The sequence below is a fragment of the Protobothrops mucrosquamatus genome, unplaced genomic scaffold, assembly GCF_001527695.2.
Source record: "Protobothrops mucrosquamatus isolate PMUCROS unplaced genomic scaffold, P.Mucros_1.0 scaffold347, whole genome shotgun sequence".
NCBI classification, from domain to species: Eukaryota; Metazoa; Chordata; class Lepidosauria; order Squamata; family Viperidae; genus Protobothrops; species Protobothrops mucrosquamatus.
The window spans coordinates 736,798-756,061 of record NW_015386684.1 but is presented as its reverse complement, the minus strand read 5'-3'; the positions used below and the strand labels follow the sequence as shown (position 1 = coordinate 756,061).

Genomic DNA, 19,264 nt, shown 5'->3' with positions numbered 1-19,264 from the left:
ACCATACGCTCAGTTATATGGACAAGAATAAAATGATTTTGAACATAACAGATTTTTCTTTAATCCTGCGTTAATTGACATCAGCAAGCACACTGTGATGTCTTGTGCCAGACACATTCAGGCCATTATTTAAAATTACCACTGAAATCATTGACACCATTGCACAGTTGTTGTTCAATTTATCATCATACCTGCAGGATGATGCTCCCATAGGCATTCTTCAGCAGATTTACTACCTCAGCATGAGACAGACCATCCAAAGGCTGCCCATTAATACTGACAATCCTATCACCAACCTAAAAGTAAGAGAAAAAAACCAGAACATAAATAGAAATATTGGTAGCATCAGGGATACTGGAGAGATCGACCTGTTTTGCAAGTGTGGCGCTGCACAGTCGTGTTTCTTATTTATAAAAACACAGTAGACCAATTTATAAAACCCACCAGAAGTATTTGTCTTTAAGATTAATGTATCTTCTAAGGCAAGGAAGTTTCAGTGGTAGCAGTCCATATGTGAGCTCCAAAAGGTTGAAATATAAATTTAATGAATAAATAAACAACTGGCCATTGAAAAGATTTATTTTTAAGATACGGTAAAGCTGTCATTCATGATTGATTGTTACTCTGGATTTGTTAACCTTATTTTATTAATAGCATTTTTTAAATTCTTCGACCTGTTTCTATAATTTGTGAGCTGTTTTCAGCAACTATTTTCTAATTCAAAGGGAAATGTGGTGCCAAGGTTTTTGTATAAATAAAAATACCCCCCCAAAAGAACTATTGCTTCAATTTCACAATCTAGGAGCAAAGAGAAATCATTGTAAATGGAAGAAAAAGGTATTGGTAGTACGTGAAACACTATTTTTTCCCCTAGAGCAGACATGTCAAACACAAAGCCCGGGGGCCGGATGCGGCACGTGAAGTGGTTTCATGTGGCCCGTGAAGCCATCCTGGAAACAGTGAGGGAACAGCCCCCGCTGCCTTGGCTCTGACCCTGGTCGGCTGGGAGCCAATGTACAATTTTGTGGTGGTCATCTATGCTGAAACGCATTCAGTCTTAGCTCCACAAGGCTGTCCAGAAACAGCGAGGAACCAGCCCCTGCCGCGTCAGCCCCGACCCCTGGGTGCATGCTGGGGAGGTGTCACCCTTTGTGAGGAATGAAGAAATGCACCATACCTTCACGCTTGCCCCAGTTCCTCCCCCTTCTGCCAGAGACCCTCAGATCTGTTCCACTCCTGCCCAGGCCCCCACAGGCCCCCTTGACGCGAACGATGTAGAGCTGGCCATGCCCACCCAGTAGGCCATACCCACTCTATCCAAGCCCACCCAGTAGGCCGCACCCACCCTGGCCACACCCACCTGGCCCCCCAAGGACAACCGCAATGCTGATGCGGCCTTCAATGAAATTGAGTTTGACACCCCTGCCCTAGAGGTACTTGGTGAAGTGAAGATGTTAGTAACAACTGCTATTCTTTTTTCCTGCAAGTCATCCAGTGTCTTCTGAAATTGAAAAGAAAGAAAGAAAGAATAATAAAGTTCCTGTTCTTCTACGTTGTATTCAGAAATTGGAAACTGCATGACATGAGTTCACTGTCGTGATTGCAGACATCGTACTGCTGAAATGCAATTTTCCACAATTGCTGTTATTCACATCAGGGGACAAAAATGACGTTCTTTAGCAGCAAAATGAATGAAGCGCCTTATGAAGTTGGAAAAAGAAACATTTTTGGAGGTAATAAAAACACCAACAGCAGCAAGAAAATGGAGCTAGTGTTTATGCATGTATCAGTCACTCTTTCACTTACTCGTAGTTTATGCGTGCGGGCTGCCACTCCGTTGGCTTGAATCATAGCAATGAAGATCGGAATATCTGCCAGGGGACTTCCCTTGCCACCAGCAATACTGATACCAAGAGCATCGTTCAGGCCCTTAACAGAGAAAGCACGGTTATAAGAATCCCTTACTCTGCCCAAGTTTCAAATACCGTATATAACCTGTGGACCTGGCGTCACATGGGATACAATTAAGCAAGGACACAATGTGATATCTTGTTCAAAAATTCCATCTCCATCTCTCAAATTTTCAAATTGCTTTAGTGACATTATTAAACACATGCAAAGGAAGCATTTTTTTTTTGCATTCATTGAAAGCACTGTCATTTGCAGGAGTGTGAGATTTCAATGACATAATACTAAAATCTTTTAAAAAATATACAGTACACGAGTCTCCTAATATTCTCTAGTGGGAAGCTGAGGTACTGTGGTCAAGATAATTCCATAGCCTCTTTTATTCATTTGTTTAATTTGCAAATAGATCAGAACGCTATAAATTTACTCATTGTTTACACGCAGGACAAAATAACATGGTTTTGCTCTTTCTCTCTAAATATATTAAATAAAAAAGAAATTACTGACCCTTGTGATTTCCACAGTTCTTGGGCTTATGTCTGCTCCAACTGACAACAAAATAAATATACAGAATAATTAAAGGCTAAAACTATCATGATATTATTACTTCAAAATGATCACAAACGCAGTATAATAATAATAATAATAATAATAATAATAATAATAATAATAATAATAATAATAATAATAATAATAATAATAATAATAATAATAATAATAATAATAATAATAATAGTGCTCCTTTCCCCAAACTGAGGGTTTTAAGATGTACTGTATTTGTCTACAACTTCCTGAATTCAAGATCAATATGGCCAATAATTTGAGAGCCAGTTTGGTCTAGTGGGTGTGGCACCTGCTAGAAAGCCAGAGACTATGAGTTCAAGTCCCACCTTAGATATGAAAGCCAGCTGGGTGACCTTTGTCCAGTCACTCTTTTCTCAGCCCAGCCCTCCTCATAGGGTTGTTGTAGTGAAAAATAGGAGGAGGAAGGATATGTTCACCACCTTGAGTTATTTGTAAAAATAATAAAGGCTGGATATAAACAGATAGGCAGATAGACAGTAAAGGGGGCTAAAACATTCTTTAAGTTCCAGGAAACAAAGTAATATTTGGAATCCTCCTTGATTATCTGCACTATAAGAAGGAGAGAATTTGTAAGATTCTGTTATTATAACCAATCTCAATAAGTGCAGTAGTGTTCTTGAGCAAACTGAAAAGCAGAATATCCATTATAATTCACAGAAATGTTAATTGCTTGTTCTCTCTGATACCTGAATTTCTCTGAGAAGGATCGGCAGATGATCTCTTAGTACTGACTAAATTCTGCAAAGTGGAGATAACTGGAGCAAATGTAGGATGAAAGTGGCTTTGGACATTATGCTGGCTCATCTGAAAATCCAAGAAAAACCAGTAAGGCTCAAGATAGAATTTGCAAGGTGGTTCCACACATAATCCACATCAGCTGTTTTACAGTTTCTCTCATTAGTTATAGCATCTCTCATTAGATCTGTTCATTAAACCACAGATGATGCTTATGTTATCCAAGATACTATCAAGAATTTCTATATCACTACTAACATATTCACACAAAGAGCCACACTTCAGAATTTAAAATGGATTTTTCTTTAAAAAAAATGTATAGAAACACACATGAACAAAATTCTAATTTGGCTTTTTAGATGACGGAAGACATATTGTGCCAACATGATAAAGAATCAGGGAGTCTGGCAACTGAGGCTAAAAAAAGTTGGAATTTATTTATTGCACTTGTAACTTTCTTTAGACTTTTTATTCCATCATATCTGGAGCCCAGCTGCTGGGAGGCAGGAACAAAACTCTACCACTCTCTTAATGAAATAGATTTTCAAGCTGCAGAACACTAATCAAATATCTGGATCAATGTTTCTCTCTATACTGAGGGAATTCATTAGCAGTAGCATTCTATATGCTGGAGAAAGACTAGCAGAGTGCAGAGGTAATACCTAGATTTGACTTGTTTAGTTTAGTTTAGTTTAGTTTAGTTAAGTTAGTTTAGTTTAGTTTAGTTTAGTTTAGTTTAGTTTAGTTTAGTTTAGTTTAGTTTAGTTTAGTTTAGTTTAGTTTAGTTTAGTTTATGTAAGGCAAAAATAAATGGTGTATCAAAAGTTTGGAAGTTGGGCACAGATTGGGGAATGATCCTAAACTGAAATGAAAACATATGAGAAATAATACTGTTAAATATCTCTATGTCTTCCTGGAAGAATGCAGAGTGGTTTGTCGGGTAATAAGAATATAACGTACTGTGTTTCATTATTATCAGGATACGAAGGTTCGTTTTAATTGTATCTTATTTCCTTCACTCCATGTAAAATGGATAGATAGCACGAGATGACTATTGTGGCTACAAGTGGCTTGTGAAAATTACTCTGCTCCCGTACCCTTTTTGAAATTAATGGTTTCATGAAAAATCAAGTATGTGCATAAGTGTACAGAAATTATAAAAAAATTATTTCTAAAGCAGGATTTTTCTGTCAGTTAAAGCACAGGAATTGTCCCATCTATTAACATGGCCCTCAGATAATTAAAAATGATGGATATAAAAAGATTTTTTTTTAAATTAAGGTTATATTTAAATTCAAAGGTAATAATTTTATTCCGATGATCACATCAGACAAGACAAACTATATACAAATTATTTTGGGGATCTATTACTTTATCATTCTTTTTAATGCATTGCCATCTGCTACTAACCTGACTGTTTTGAGATGTCTTCCTTGAGGATAACAAAGATCCCGCCCTCAGTCGTCCAATCTCCAGCTGCACAAGTCCTTGGGCACACTTCGATATACAAAGTACAAGATAATAAGTATTCATTTTTATTGATGTCCCTCCAAAAGTTATACCTTTAAATAAATCATGACCACTTAAAATGCCCTAGTCCCCAGAAGACTTGGCAACATCCATTTCCCAACTTGCTCTTTTTCTCCAGGTTAAACTCTATTATAAACTCTATTAAAAGACTGTATTTTTAGCTGTAGAAAATATACCTGATATTGTATTCAATAGAGTACACTGTGTCAAAGGACTATACAATTGAAAATTATTTTTAGCTGTATACATTGAGCTAAACTGTGCTTTGTTTAATTAGTGAATGATCCATATTGGCCCAGTCCACACACTATGTAATTCTGTAAACAATCTATGTTATGGCTTACTGGGATCTGCAACTGATCTTGTCTTTCTATTTTATGAGGAATAATCAGAAAATTAAGGCAGCTTTTATACACTGAAGCAGTATTGCATAGTAGGATTACATTATCTGCTCTTTTACAAAATGCATGTTAAAATATTTTACTGATAAACTTGGTTTATTTCCATTATCTACAGTTAAAATTAAATAGAGTGGATAATTAAACATAAAAACTATAGATAAATCATAGCACATAAAATGGAATCTTCTACCATGCTTGTTTTTATGAGATTGAACTGTGTTTGAACACTTTGGTTCAATTTTGTATTTCCAAGCAATGTTACATTTTACATAGACTCAACTACATACTCACCTTAAGAATGGTGGCTACTACCTCTTGAGAAGCATGTCTGACATCCTCACCATTGACAGATAATATCTGATCTCCTTGAATTAGTCTTCCATCGAGATCAGCAGCTCCTCCTTTGACAATGTCAGAGATAAACACGCCACTTCCATTTCTAACAACACAGGGAACATATGCACTGCATTATTAAACAATTAAACTATAAATGCTACTTATCTGCAATTCCATATTGTTAATTATTTCTAGCCCAAAAGACCTTTCTAAAGACAATAATATCTCCAAAAGCAATTTTCACTGATGGACTCCTCAATCAGAAAGGTCACCTTCTGTCACTTATGCCAATTTATTGTGGTATGCCAAATTGTTCTGCTATACCGCTAAGTTGTTATCATCAGTAAATTTTCAGATAAGAAGCAATCGCTATCAATTTACTTTTGCACACACGATCATAATGCCAATGTGATACAAAACAATGTGATGGAGAACACACAGTCTTCCATTGAATATTTCATTTTAAGTCTCCTGGCCCTGAACTGGTAAAATGCTAGTATAACTGCTAGCACTTACAATAATTTCAGCATTTTATGTAAATTTTATAAATGTGATATAGCAGTAAGTGCCACTATGACACTTGTATGCCCTCTCTGTTTCTACTATAAGAATAATCTAATTCCGATCAACCGTATTCCTTACCTTTTCCCTACAATGCTAAGTCCTAATCCTCGACCCATTTTCCGTTGTAAATCTACATGGAAAATCTCCAAATTTTCTTCATCTTTATAATGAGCTTCATCTCTATAGACAACAAGCTGCACTTTCGGAGGTGTTTGCCTCAAGGCAGTGATAGCATCTTCATGACTGGCGTTTCTCAAGTCTATGCCATTAACCTAAAATAAAATAAAGCATCCAATTGGACGTACAGTTTACTCACTGGATTTTAATTAGCCCGGTAACAGGCAAATTAGCATGAGCCGCCCAGACTCGCCTTCTGGTGAGACGGGTGGCAAATAAATTTAACAAGTAAACAAACAACACATTTTCCTAGGGCCGTGGTGGTGAACCTATGGCACGCGTGCCACAGGCAGCACGCGGAGCCATCTCTGGTGGCACGCGAGCCATTGCTGGGCCGAGCTGCTCCCTCCTCCTCTCCGCGCATGCGCAGTCTGGGAATAGGCGAGAGGCTATAAAAGGAGCAACTTTCTGCGGAAGCAGCATTTGCTGCAGACAGCTTGAGAGCGAGCACGAGTCGGAGCGGACAGCAAGCGAGTGAGTGAGCACGAGCCAACAGCTCGGTGCCCACGCCCACTCGGTGGCCACACCCACCCGGCACCCGGTGATGCATAAGTAGGTTTTGGGTTGCAGTTTGGGCACTCGGTCTCTAAAAGGTTCGCCACCACTGTCCTAGGGCCTCCCAAAAAGAGGGATCGCAAAATGACATTTTCGGAAAATTGCTTCTGTCATTCCAGCACCTCTATCCCAGGTTAGAGTTAAGGCTTACACAGATTCAGTGTAGAATACCAGAAATTCTGCCAATTCATTTGAAGGATAAATTATGGTTAAACATTTCAAGAAGGCAGTTTTCACCTGTCCCCATTTGACCTAGGAATTTTATTCAGTTTGAACTCCAACATTTGATTGCTCTAGTGAGAACAAGCTAGGAGTGAAAAGACAAATTTGCTTTAATTAACCATAGTTACGATTAGAGCTGCTAGTTATTAAACTAATATACTAATTATAGTTAAATCATAGTTCAGAAACTAGAAGCTCCCATCAGTTTTTTTTGAAAGATTGTACTATGGTTGAGTACTCTGACTGAGCCAACGCTTATGCATAATATTGTTTTGTATAATTCACTAAAATAAATCGTGCTTCTTAAATAATTGAATAAGAATATATCCATTCTTAATGTCTGATAAAATTATTTGAAAATGTAGATTTCCCCAAATCCTTAGAGCAAAGCATGATGATAGAAAAGGCAAATTCTGTATTCTTTTCTGAAGGAGTAATACTGAAATTCTACATGTCTACCGTAAAGTCTACTAATTTCAGTAAGGTTTATTCATGGGTAAATAGACATAGTATTGCTTTCTGACCCTGCTGTTTTGTATGCATAATAAAGATCTACCTGTTTTTCTCTATTTTTTTTTAATTTCACAGTTCTATCCTTTGAAAGCAAAATAATACTTTTATATATTCCAATAGATGGCACACCATACCACAGGAAAGCTTTAAATTGGTCTTAAAACAAATATTAATATTAAATTGCAAATGGAGCCAGAACACTGTTTTCATTATCATCATGGCCAAATAAAAATATCTTTCGGTTTTAACTACTGCAACTTGAAACATGTACTCTAATGTAATTTCTGGAACAGATCTGCTATTATGCTTTATTCATCTCTGACAAAGCAGTTTTCATATTTTTTAAGACCTCCCTCAACTTCTACATTACATTACTAGATTAATCTAATCATCTTGCAAGACATTGCCTTCAAAATGGAAACGGTAGTACGTAGGAGAAAGTTATTTTGGCATAGTAATTAATGAAAGTGAGGTGAAAACCAGGAGAAAATTAGTTGTGGCCCTTTCTTGGACACAAAGTTGGCTGGATGCCTTTAGGCCCATCACTTTCTCTTAGCTCTGGGGAAAAAAAGCAACGGTAAATAACTTCTGGAAAATATTGTCAAGAAAACTTAATGGACTTTTCCTAATAGTTGCTAGGAGTGAAGACTAATTTGAAGTCACACACCCCCTAAGAATATTTATAAATTATATAATATATGATAAGAAATATTTGTGGGACTCAAACAATTAATACTAGATTTTGAATTGTTGGAGCAAATTCTCAATCATAAGCATTTCAACACATCCATACAGTTATCCTGAAGACAAGAGAAATATTCAAGGAAGTAAACTTGAAACTCACTTCCAGAATTTGATCACCAGCCCAAAGTCGACCATCTCTTGCAGCTGCCCCTTCTTCATAAACTTCATGTATGACTATGGCATCCTAGAGAAATATATAAGCTTTATATCAATGCTTATAGTTTAAAAACTGGTAGTTCAGAACATAGAATGATTGATAAGCAGACAGATAGGGAGGGAAGGAGGTAATTACATGTCAAATTTCTCATTACACATAAATATATTAAATATTAATAGACATTGTGTTAATGTTTAAGACCTGCTTTAATACTGTATGCAGGTTTAGGCTGCATCAATAGAATATAGTGTCCAAATCATAATAAGTTAATAGTTCCATTATATTCCCTACTGGTCAGACTCAAACTTGAGTAACTGTATCACAATTTAAGAATTCAGACAAATTGAAACAGATTCATAAAAGGGCACAAGGATGATCACTTGACTTATATATTCTGCAGAACTATTGACCAGTTTCCCACCTATTAGGGAAAGATTAATGAGAATGTGGTGGCATTGATCTGGATCCAGTTCAATTCAGATTCTAGCCTGGATATCAATGGAAATGACATTGATTATATTTGTGAATGTTCACTGGTAAAAAGTGAATGGAGGAATATGATGCAAAGTGCTAGTCATCATCTTTAAAGCCCTTCATATTTCAGTCCTGGGGATATATGAGACCATTTTCTCCTTGTAACATTTGAGACAATTATCTGATGACATTGGGGTAGAGCAGAGTCACTTTAGCTCTGGGATTGCCATCTGGAAGAACCATAGAACCTTGCCTTTTCATTATGGCTTCCATCCTCTGTAATAGCTTGAGCCCTGGATGACCCAAGTGGTCTCCTGCCTCCTAGCTTTTAGAAAGTTAGATTTAGAAAGGCAGATTTTGGCTACATCTGTGATTTTTTTTTTCATCTGAGAGTAATTCGTATTAGACTTCTACCAATGTTAATACAGGAAGGTGATTCATTTAATCTTGGTGATATCTAAATCGACAGATTTAATGAAGAATCAAAGTTTGAAGGACTTCATGGGATAATTTAATATGATTCTTTTCTTACACTACAATGCTGCAATTCAATATCCCCCCCAAAAAATCTCAAAGTTTAACAGCTTCTGCAAAAATGTTGTTCTAGGAACAACGATATACATATTTACTGAAAGGAGAAGAGACGACAAGCAGGAAGGATGCAGAGACTGCTTTTATCTCTTCATGAACTACATTACTTCCTTTGAAAGAATGCACAGATGCCTTCATGGGTTAATCTCTAGCTATCGCTTTTAACAACGAGCCATGTAGGATGCAGAATAAACATTTCAAACTGGGCAGAAGACAACATTTCAGAATACAATATCAGGGACACAAAGAATAAGCATATAAAAATCAGAAAGTGATTGTTGTAATAAGTAAAACAATGCTTTCTAAGCTTGGGTCCTTGTGTTCAGAAGGACAGCTCCTTATAGTTTTATAGTAAAAAAAATGTATCTAAAAATAAAAGAGCAATGAAAACAATCACTCTGTCCCCGTCTCATTCTTTAAAAAATTTTCATTTGGTGCTGAATGGGCATGTAGAATCCAATTAATGCAAAACTACCAAAAAGTTTGGGAGAGTGGGACATCTGTGCCTGATTCGATGGGTGTTGGGGCGGGCAACAGAGACGGCCTCTACATCTGAGAAGGGCCTCCTTGTAGCCATGATTCACTTCTTTGGGGCACTCTGAGAAGGCATTCAAAGGTCTGGGACAGGTATACAAGTAGTCCTTGACTTACGAACACAAATGAGCCCAAAATTTATGTTGATAAGCAAAGCAGTTGTTAAATGAGTTGTTCCTCCTTTTAAGACCTGGTTCAGACAATTTAAAATAAAATTGGATAATCTCTTTTAGAAATATTTTACTATTAGGTACACAGCCCAGTCAAAATTAGCAATTATTCTCATATATATAAACAGATGTCCTTTTACCCTTCCAAGGACATCAGAATCTTGTCTTCAGAAAGCAGTAATCTGCCTCCATTTCCCCATTATTGAAGTATTATTATATCTCTCATTATATCTCTCTCTCAAAAAAAACCCCTTTATTTTATCTGGAAACAATCTTTGGCAAGGCTAGCACATTAGCACAAGACAACAGTCTGTAAGTCCATTGAGTTTCCTTAGGAAATATGATTAAAATTACATTTGGTGTATTTATTTTCTAGGCTTGTTAAACGATCTGAACAAAGCACTATCTGCCAAGTCTTTCTTTCTTTCTTTCTTTCTTTCTTTCTTTCTTTCTTTCTTTCTTTCTTTCTTTCTTTCTTTCTTTCTTTCTTTCTTTCTTTCTTTCTTTCTTTTTTTCTTTCCTTCCTTCCTTCCTTCTTTCTTTCTTTCTTCCTATTTCTAAACCACTCATATCCTTCAGAGGTATAAGAGAAAAGTACACATATTACTTAAAAAGGGAATTGAAAATTTAAATCTTCACTTTGGATACATAAAAGGAACACTAAGAACAAACATTTACAAAACGGTTTGTTGTTTCTTCTGAAACAAACATTTACAAAACAGTTCATTGTTTTCTTTGAACATAAGTGAACTATCAGTCTATGTTTACAAGCAAAATTTTCCACCTTTTTCTCTTCAATTTCTGTTACTTCCACTTCCACAATGGATATATAGCTTTTTCTGCAAACTTCCATTTATAGTAAAATTAAATACCTAAAGTTCTTTGAAATCATTGCTGCAAAGGCCCAACATGCATGACCACAGAAAAGGGAACCAGAAATAAATCTCAAAGAGGCTTCTAAAAAGTTACTCCCAGTGTCGATGAGGGAATCTTACCCATTCTGTCTTTCAACAATAACATTTGGAATTTATTTTTGATATAAAACCATCGATCGTAGACAGTATAGTTAGTGGGGGTTCAGGAGAATGTGTTCAATTTAAAAAAACATCTTTCCTGAAGCAGTCCTAACATCACTCAGAGCAAGGTGACACGAAACGAAAAAGACAAGGAGGAAAGCAACAACATCTTTGCCCTAAAGCAGTTCTTTTTTGATTAAAGGATTGTTTCGAAGCTTCCCTTTTTCTTTTAAACCATGCAGCTATCAGTATTTACAACAAGGATGCCAGCTGCAAAATGTTACACTGCCGTATCACATTTCTAATTACTCCGTTTGGGTTTTGAGGGACATTAGTGGCCATTTATTTACAGAATACCACAGAACCGCAAACTGCCGATTTAGGAATCAATCTGTTTACAGGAAGCTGCATAATTAAATTACAATTATTGATTCAAAAATATGGTTTACACATGCTCACAGAGCAATATTGCTTTAGAGGGGGAAAAAATGAAAAATGCAACCAGCATGGGCAGAAAATTAGAGAATGGGTTTTCTGGTTTTTTTTTTAGTAGTACAGCAGTCTGTTTTTCAGATTGCCTCTCAAATAAACAGACAAAGATATCAAAGATCTGCGTGCCTTACATTACACAAGAACTACAGTACAGTCTAAGGCAGTGATGGCGAACCTTTTAGAGACCGAGTGCCCAAACTGCAACCCAAAACCCACTTATGCATCGTCGAGTGCCGGGTGGGCGTGGCCCATTGGGTGGGCATGGCTGTGGTAGTAACGGCAGACTGGGTGGGACTAAAAAGTTCAATCAATCAATTCCAACTTTGCAAGATCTTTTTTTTCCCGCGAGAAGTTGAAATTGACTGATTGATTCTTTTTTCTTTTTTTTTGCAAATGGCAGCGGAGGCCTAAAGCGAAAAGGTTTTATAAAACCCAGCTGAAGGCCTAGGACTGGGGCGACGGTGCACGTGCCCACAGAGAGGGCTCTGAGTGCCGCCTCTGGCACCCGTGCCATAGGTTCGCCACCACTGGTCTAAGGTAAGATATGCAGATTTAATGTTGCACAAATCATAACTTTTTAATCTAGTACAGGTAGTCCTCGACTTACAACAATTCAATTAGTAACCATTCGAAGTTACAATGACAGTGAAAAAAGTGACTTATGGCCCTTTTCCACACTTATGACCATTGCAGCATCCCCATGGTCACGTGATTTATATTTGGATGCTTGACAACTGGTTTGTATTTATGACGGTTGCAGTGTTCTGGGGTCATGTGACCATTTTTGAGACCTTCTGACAAGTAAAGTCAATGGGGAAGCCAGATTCACTTAACAACCGTGTTACTAGTTTAACAACTGCAGTGATTCACTTAACAAATGTGACCCAGAGAAACAACATAGTCTAGTGCGTATGTATACATATACACGGCAAGAAAAACGAATCTTGCGAGTTTACCAGACGAATGGCACAGGGAACAAAGCTATTACAGAATCTGATATCCTACTAGAAATACTTTGAAACGTCACCCCAGAAGGGAGCAATAGAAACAGACCATGAAGTGGGTGTGTGGGGTCTAACAATGCTTTGAGCTCTAAGCACATAGCGCTTATAAGCAGCATCCTGAATAACTGGAAGTGGGCTTCCTATAATCTTCTCAGCTGTCCTTACCACTCTCTGTATGGACTTTCTATCTGAGGCACTGCTACCATCAAACCAAATTGTAATGCAGTTTGTTAAGACGGTCTCAATCGTACTTCTGTAAAAAGTGGCCAGGACAGAAGGAGAAAGATGTGCTCTCCTCATCTGATGCAGGAAATGCAGATGCTGGTTTGCACACTTCACTAAGGATAACATGTGGAGAGACCAAGTCAGCTTGCCTTCAGAAATTGTGTGCGCTCCATGACTGGAGGTTTTTAAGAAGAGGCTAGACAATCACTTGTCTGAGATGGTATAGGTCCTCCTGCCTGAGCAGGGGGCTGGACTGGAAGACCTCCAAGGTCCCTTCCAGCTGTATTCTGTTCTTTTTGATAGAAGCTCTGCTCATTTTTATGTGGATCTGCACTCTGCAGATAACCCTGAATGAGATTGTTGCAGAAAGTATACCCAATTGATTACATCATCATAATTTCTCTCAGTGGTCCTAGAGAAACACCATGTTGCAATGATATATTTATATCCAGAGTCCACTTAGAACAGACAATAGGAAAGCCAAGATGTGGTATTATGGGTTTGCTGAACTGCAACTAATAAGCCGAATCGAGGAGCTGTTCACAGTGTGCTAATTCTGCTCCAGGAAAATGATCACCCCATGCAGTTCGGTTTCAATAATAATCAAAAGGTAGGCAAAATTTACATATGGATGTGAAAGTTTGCATTCTTGGATGGGGAACAGATCCATGTGCGGTTGTCATTAGGTACAAACAACATTAACAACAACAATGGTAGCCAAGTACCATTGCAATAAAATAGGCAATGTGATGTAGCTGTGTGTTTGGGGCAAGTAAAGTAATAAAAATGGATCCCAAATTAAGTCTGACTGTATGTCAAATGGCATTCTTGGGCCTGTATGCATTTAAAAGAAGTGTACAACAGGTGCCATGATCTGATCTTAAAATGTTAATAAGGATTGGACACGATCCAGGACACCACCTGGAAAGCTGGGATTGCAGGCCATATATATATGAAGAAGACAATGGTAAATAATATTGCTGCCAAAAAAAGCTGTGGATTGAAGTCCAGAGAGACATTTCATCTTCATTTTTTTAATTTGAAAGAAAGTATATCCATATGCATTTGAATGTAATTTTTCATACCAAACTATCAAATGGTTTCAAGGAAACCATTAATATTAGCCTTATGCTTAGTCGAACCTTGTAACTACATCTGGTCCCACTATTGCAGGTTGCATACTAGTGCCTTTATAGTCATAGCCTTTCAGATTTAAAGCCTTCAAACCTACCATTTTAATAGCAATATTCATTTGCATTCCTTCAATGTACTCTTATAAAAAAATCTCCTGGTTTTATTTTGATATAATTAAAGTAATTTAAGTTTTTAATGATTTAAATATTAAAAAAATATTTCTGGCAATCATGCTGTAGCAAATGGTAGAGATGTGTTTTAATAAAACAGAAAAGAAAGAACATTGACAAAAAGGTGAAGGTAACTACTTTGCTTTGATGAGGTAGCTTCATTAACCCCACTGCCCCCCCTCCCAAAATATGCTAAGTAAGCAGGGGGTTGAATAAGAAAATTATGCTTAAGTTGCAAAATTCAGGTACTCTACTTCTTAGGTCTATTGGTATCTTGCAATTTTTTTAAAAAAATCCATCCATCATCTATCTGTCTGTCTGTCTGTCTGTCTGTCTGTCTGTCTGTCTGTCTGTCTGTCTGTCTGTCTGTCTGTCTATATTTTTCATTTCTATGCCACCCATTTCACTAATAAAGCAACTCTGGTAATGATTATACTGTATTGATGGCTCCTGGACAAAGAGCAGAATATAAGACACAGTTTAAAAAAGCAAGTCTTCTTTAAATAACCTGTCAGAAATCATTATTTTCAGAGTAAAGAGACCAGAAACAAGATCCACGTGTTGGATTCCAAGTCGAAAAAATAAATAAATACTAAATTGGGATTGTGTCAAAACAGGAAGAGATTGATTGATTGACTGTATGCCCTTCAATTTTCAAGACCATTAAACTATAAGTGGCTGAAAGAGTTTGCATGTCCTCTAAAGGTCACAGAATTTTTTTCTTATGCACTAAGAAAATTGATATTTCAAAATAGCTTCTCTTGGAATTACAGGTGAGGTTAAAGGACAATTTCTGATTATAATTTAGGTACATGGGTCACAGTTTCTGACAGATTAAAAATTACATTAGATGAACAAATTGCCACCAGAATTAAGCAACATTTTAAATAGTGGCTCTATGTATTTACATTTGTGATCTGTACAGCTATTAACTTCATAAATTAAGTCAAATTTAGAGAGAATCTTGGGTAGCTACAAAGTACAAAGGTTAAACTCACTATGCATTTATACCAAGATATTTGTATATCATTTGGAGTTATCCTAGATGATTTTCAAAGAAGTATACTAGGATGAATCATTAAAAATGAACAATTAAAATGCTAAAAACCTGCAGATTCAAATTAAAACAATTAAAAATATATATAAAGTGATGTAATTATTTGCAACAACAGCCATAGTTGTCTCCTTTTCCCTTCATCGCAAATATAGTCACTTAAGTCCTCTTGACTGGCCAGTCTCTTACCTGTTCAGCTGAACAGTGCTCTATCTCATGGGATATCTCCCTTAAAAGGTGAAACTAAGTCCTCTTTGAGGCAGGATGATTGAATGGAAGACAATTCAGGCTTTAAAATTTCTCCATAAAATCTATGGTCCTAATTAAGTTAGAGAGTGGGAATGGTTTAAGAACCTATTTGAGAAGTAGGCAAAATATTGCCAATGGTTGCCTTCATTAGAAGTACAACAATGCTTAGTTAGAAAAGAAAGAGGCCAGTCTTCATTACAGACCATGTCAAACAGATAACAATGCTGTGCCGAATAAAACTCAACAGGGCAGGTGATATGTCAATCCCAGGTCTTCCACAAGATAAAACAGTAACATTTCTCCAGTTTAATTCATGGGACATTCAAGGACTAATCTGTAGAGAAGAATTCCCTTAACTTCCAAAAACTTCTTCTATCAGCCTAAGAAAGTTGGATATAATTAAGGATTGCAGAGCATCATGGAGATCGCGTTGAGGAAAATATTCAGAAACCATTAGAAAATAAAATGGCAGAAGCGTTCCTTAAGACTTGGGAAAAGAGGTAATGTAAGAAAGAGATCAGGCTGGGTCCTCCATGACTCAGTACAGTATAAGAGGGAGGAGAGGAAAAACACACTCAGACTTGCAAAATACTGTCAATATAATCTCAATAAAGCTGACTTTTAGTTGTCTTTTGGAGTCTGTTCCTGATCTGGATAACCTTGAAGAGCTGACGCTTATCCACCCTCTTAACAAAAAAGCATTAGTGCATATTAACTCTACAATCTCTCTATTCCAGGAAGGGCATTATTGTTTCTCTACTTTAATGTCCTCAGATCACATTTCTATTTTCTTTAATTTATTATCCCACAAGTGAGAGGATTTGCCATTTGTAAAAACTGTCAATTATATATATACACACACACTCTCCATTCAGAACAAATGACTTACAAGCGGTGTGTCCTTTCCTCCTACAATGCTGAGTCCCAGACCTGATCGTCCTTTGGATATTTCAATAGTCATTTCTTGGCCAGGAATGATTGGGCACATGGCTGGATCTACTGGAGGAGGTGAAAAGTTGTCTGCAGCAAAAAATAAAAAGTATTACTCCATACAATTGGAAGAGTTGTGTAAACACACTGCAGAAGAATATGTTAATTAGAGTGTCTTAATGGATCTGATTAAAGAAACATGACTCTTGTAAAAACGTAAGTTTGTTTAAGAAAGTAAGTAAGTAAGTAAGTAAGTAAGTAAGTAAGTAAGTAAGTAAGTAAGGAAGGAAGGAAGGAAGGAAGGAAGGAAGGAAGGAAGGAAGGAAGGAAGGAAGGAAGGAAGAAAGACAGTTGAAGTACAACAGGGACATTTTTATAAATAGTATTGTATTGAAATGGTTGTTTCCAAAAAGAGAATCCACTGAAATGAAGGAAAATAATTTTAGCTGAGCAGCAATTGTTCCCTTGCAATGATTTATCTTCTAGGCAATAGGTTCTGTTATCACTATGCCACTAAATGCAGAATAAACGTTTGCTATTTAAAATCCATTTTGTTGCTAAGAGGGATTTTTCTCCCCTCTCCATATTAATTTGTTTACATAAGGCATACACAAAGAACTCAGTTTCTCAGTTCTTAACGCTCTCCGTCCATTTTTATTTTAAAATCCAAAAGTATAAAAACACATGTCATGTGTTGAGGCGACAATTTTAATTAAACGCAAAGTAGAAGAAGACATTAAAGGAAACTTCATTTTAAAAAAAGCTTGCATTTCTATGAAAATAAAAAGGACATGCTCAGTGTTGCAATAATTCAAGTGATATTTTAAACAATAGTTAAATGCCTTTAGACATTGACCTCAGTTAAACTATATTTTTTTTAAAAAAAATAAAAAGCAGTATTACCACCCTAAATTCTGAGGATTAACGCAAAGTACTTCTTGAGATGGAAATAACAGGTTCATACTTTGGTTGCTGAATTCTGTCTCTGGAGGATAAGATGATTCGGGGGCCAAAGAAATCTCATGTAAATTGATGGGGATGGGGTTCACTGTGGAAGACTTTGTTTGCTTTAACTGGTTTTGAAGCTGGGAGAGGCAAAAGAAAAAAATAAAATAAGTATTTGAATGTTTAACCTCCTATGAAATTCTAAACAAAAAGTTAAACCACTGTGCAGGTAATATTTACATGAATCAAGAATGGAGAATGAACAGTTCTAGTTATCTGTCTACTTTTGGAACATCAACTTCACATATCTCTACATGAATGTATGAAGAAAATATTTAAAGATAAACTCCTAACAAAAAGCTGTAAGAAACATTCATGTTTTGGGCTATTTTATGTGTCTCCTTTAATTGTCAATATATAAAATTAAACTGAAACAATGACTAATAAATAAAATCACTTCTTTTTTCATTTAAACAATAGAATTAAAATACCCACATTTTCTGGAGGCTGGTCTGCCTTAACTTGCTGGTCTTCAATTGCCTGTTTTTCAGCTTTGCTGCTGATATCCTAATCAATATGGATACATAAATTGTAAAATATTAGCTTGTGGTACATTGTGATACATTATGAACATTTGCAGTTGCCATGGTGCTGCTTCTGTTGAGGCAACAAGCTGATATTTGGTTTTCAGTCCAGAAGCAATTACTCATTGCCACAGTCCTATGACTAAGAATTTATAAATCTTTACCTGCAGCATTCTCTAAGATAAATATAAAATGTAAAACTTTTTACCTCACTTATTTGCCTTGGCTAAAGTATGAATCTAATCCATTTTATCTTTATTTGTTTGAATGTAACTTGTGCATTTGAATATATCAATCAATCAATCAAAGTGATTGAAGTGTTACCATGTTTGACATCTCAAATTTGTTTGTCCATTTGGAAAGGATCTTAAAAGTATAGTACTTATTTTGAGAACTTTAAGGATCGCATGATTAGAAGCTAGTCTAATGAATATTATCACATATTATCACTTAAATATGAGCCACCCACTTAAATATGAGCCAGCAGTGTGCTGCAGCTGCCAAAAAAGCAAACACAGTGCTAGGCTGCATTAACAGAGGGATAGAATCAAGATCATGTGAAGTGTTAATACCACTTTACAATGCCTTGGTAAGGCCACACTTGGAATACTGCATACAGTTTTGGTCACCATGATGTAAAAAAGATGTTGAGACTCTAGAAAGAGTACAGAGAAGAGCAACAAAGATGATAAGGGAACTGGAGGCTAAAACATATAAGGAACGGTTGCTGGTATTGGGTATGTCTAGTTTAATGAAGAGAAGGACGAGGGGGGACGTGATAGCAGTGATCCAATATCTCAGGGATTGCCACAAAGAAGAAGGAGTTAAGCTATTCTCCAAAGCGCCTGAAGGCAGGACAAGAAGCAACGGATGGAAACTAACCAAAGAGAGAAGCAACCTAGAACTAAGGGGAAATTTCCTGACAGTTTAGAACAGGGGTGTCAAACTGCCGCCCCGCAGGCAGATGCGTCATGCTGAAACCACGCCCACCCCAGCTCCAGCAATGGGGAAAAAGTCACGATATGTTGCGACATGTCATGTGACATGGCGAGTTTGACACCCCTAGTTTAAAACAATTAATCAGTGAAATAATCTGCCTCCAGAAGCTGTGAATGCTCCAACACTGGAAGTTTTTAAATGGACAGCCATTTGTCTGAAATGGTATAGGGTTTGCTGCCTGAGCAGGGGGTTGGACTAGATGACCTCCAAGATCCCTTCCAACATTGTTGTTGTTATTGTTGTTATTATTACTATTATTATTATTA

General features: G+C 36.7%; 1 protein-coding gene across 1 annotated transcript in view; it reads right to left on the bottom strand.

Moving 5' to 3' along the window:
* PATJ (PATJ crumbs cell polarity complex component) overlaps window positions 1-19,264 on the bottom strand; it is a 142,820-nt gene that overhangs the window by 11,448 nt on the left and 112,108 nt on the right. Inside the window, exons 32-42 of the mRNA XM_029284055.1 lie at window positions 17,911-17,982; window positions 17,435-17,555; window positions 16,430-16,560; window positions 8,371-8,454; window positions 6,138-6,331; window positions 5,451-5,598; window positions 4,639-4,725; window positions 3,180-3,297; window positions 2,416-2,456; window positions 1,807-1,929; window positions 192-296 (exon numbers count right to left, since the gene is read on the bottom strand). Coding sequence (XP_029139888.1) covers window positions 192-296; window positions 1,807-1,929; window positions 2,416-2,456; window positions 3,180-3,297; window positions 4,639-4,725; window positions 5,451-5,598; window positions 6,138-6,331; window positions 8,371-8,454; window positions 16,430-16,560; window positions 17,435-17,555; window positions 17,911-17,982 — 1,224 coding nt within the window. The remainder of the gene's footprint in view (window positions 1-191; window positions 297-1,806; window positions 1,930-2,415; window positions 2,457-3,179; window positions 3,298-4,638; window positions 4,726-5,450; window positions 5,599-6,137; window positions 6,332-8,370; window positions 8,455-16,429; window positions 16,561-17,434; window positions 17,556-17,910; window positions 17,983-19,264) is intronic.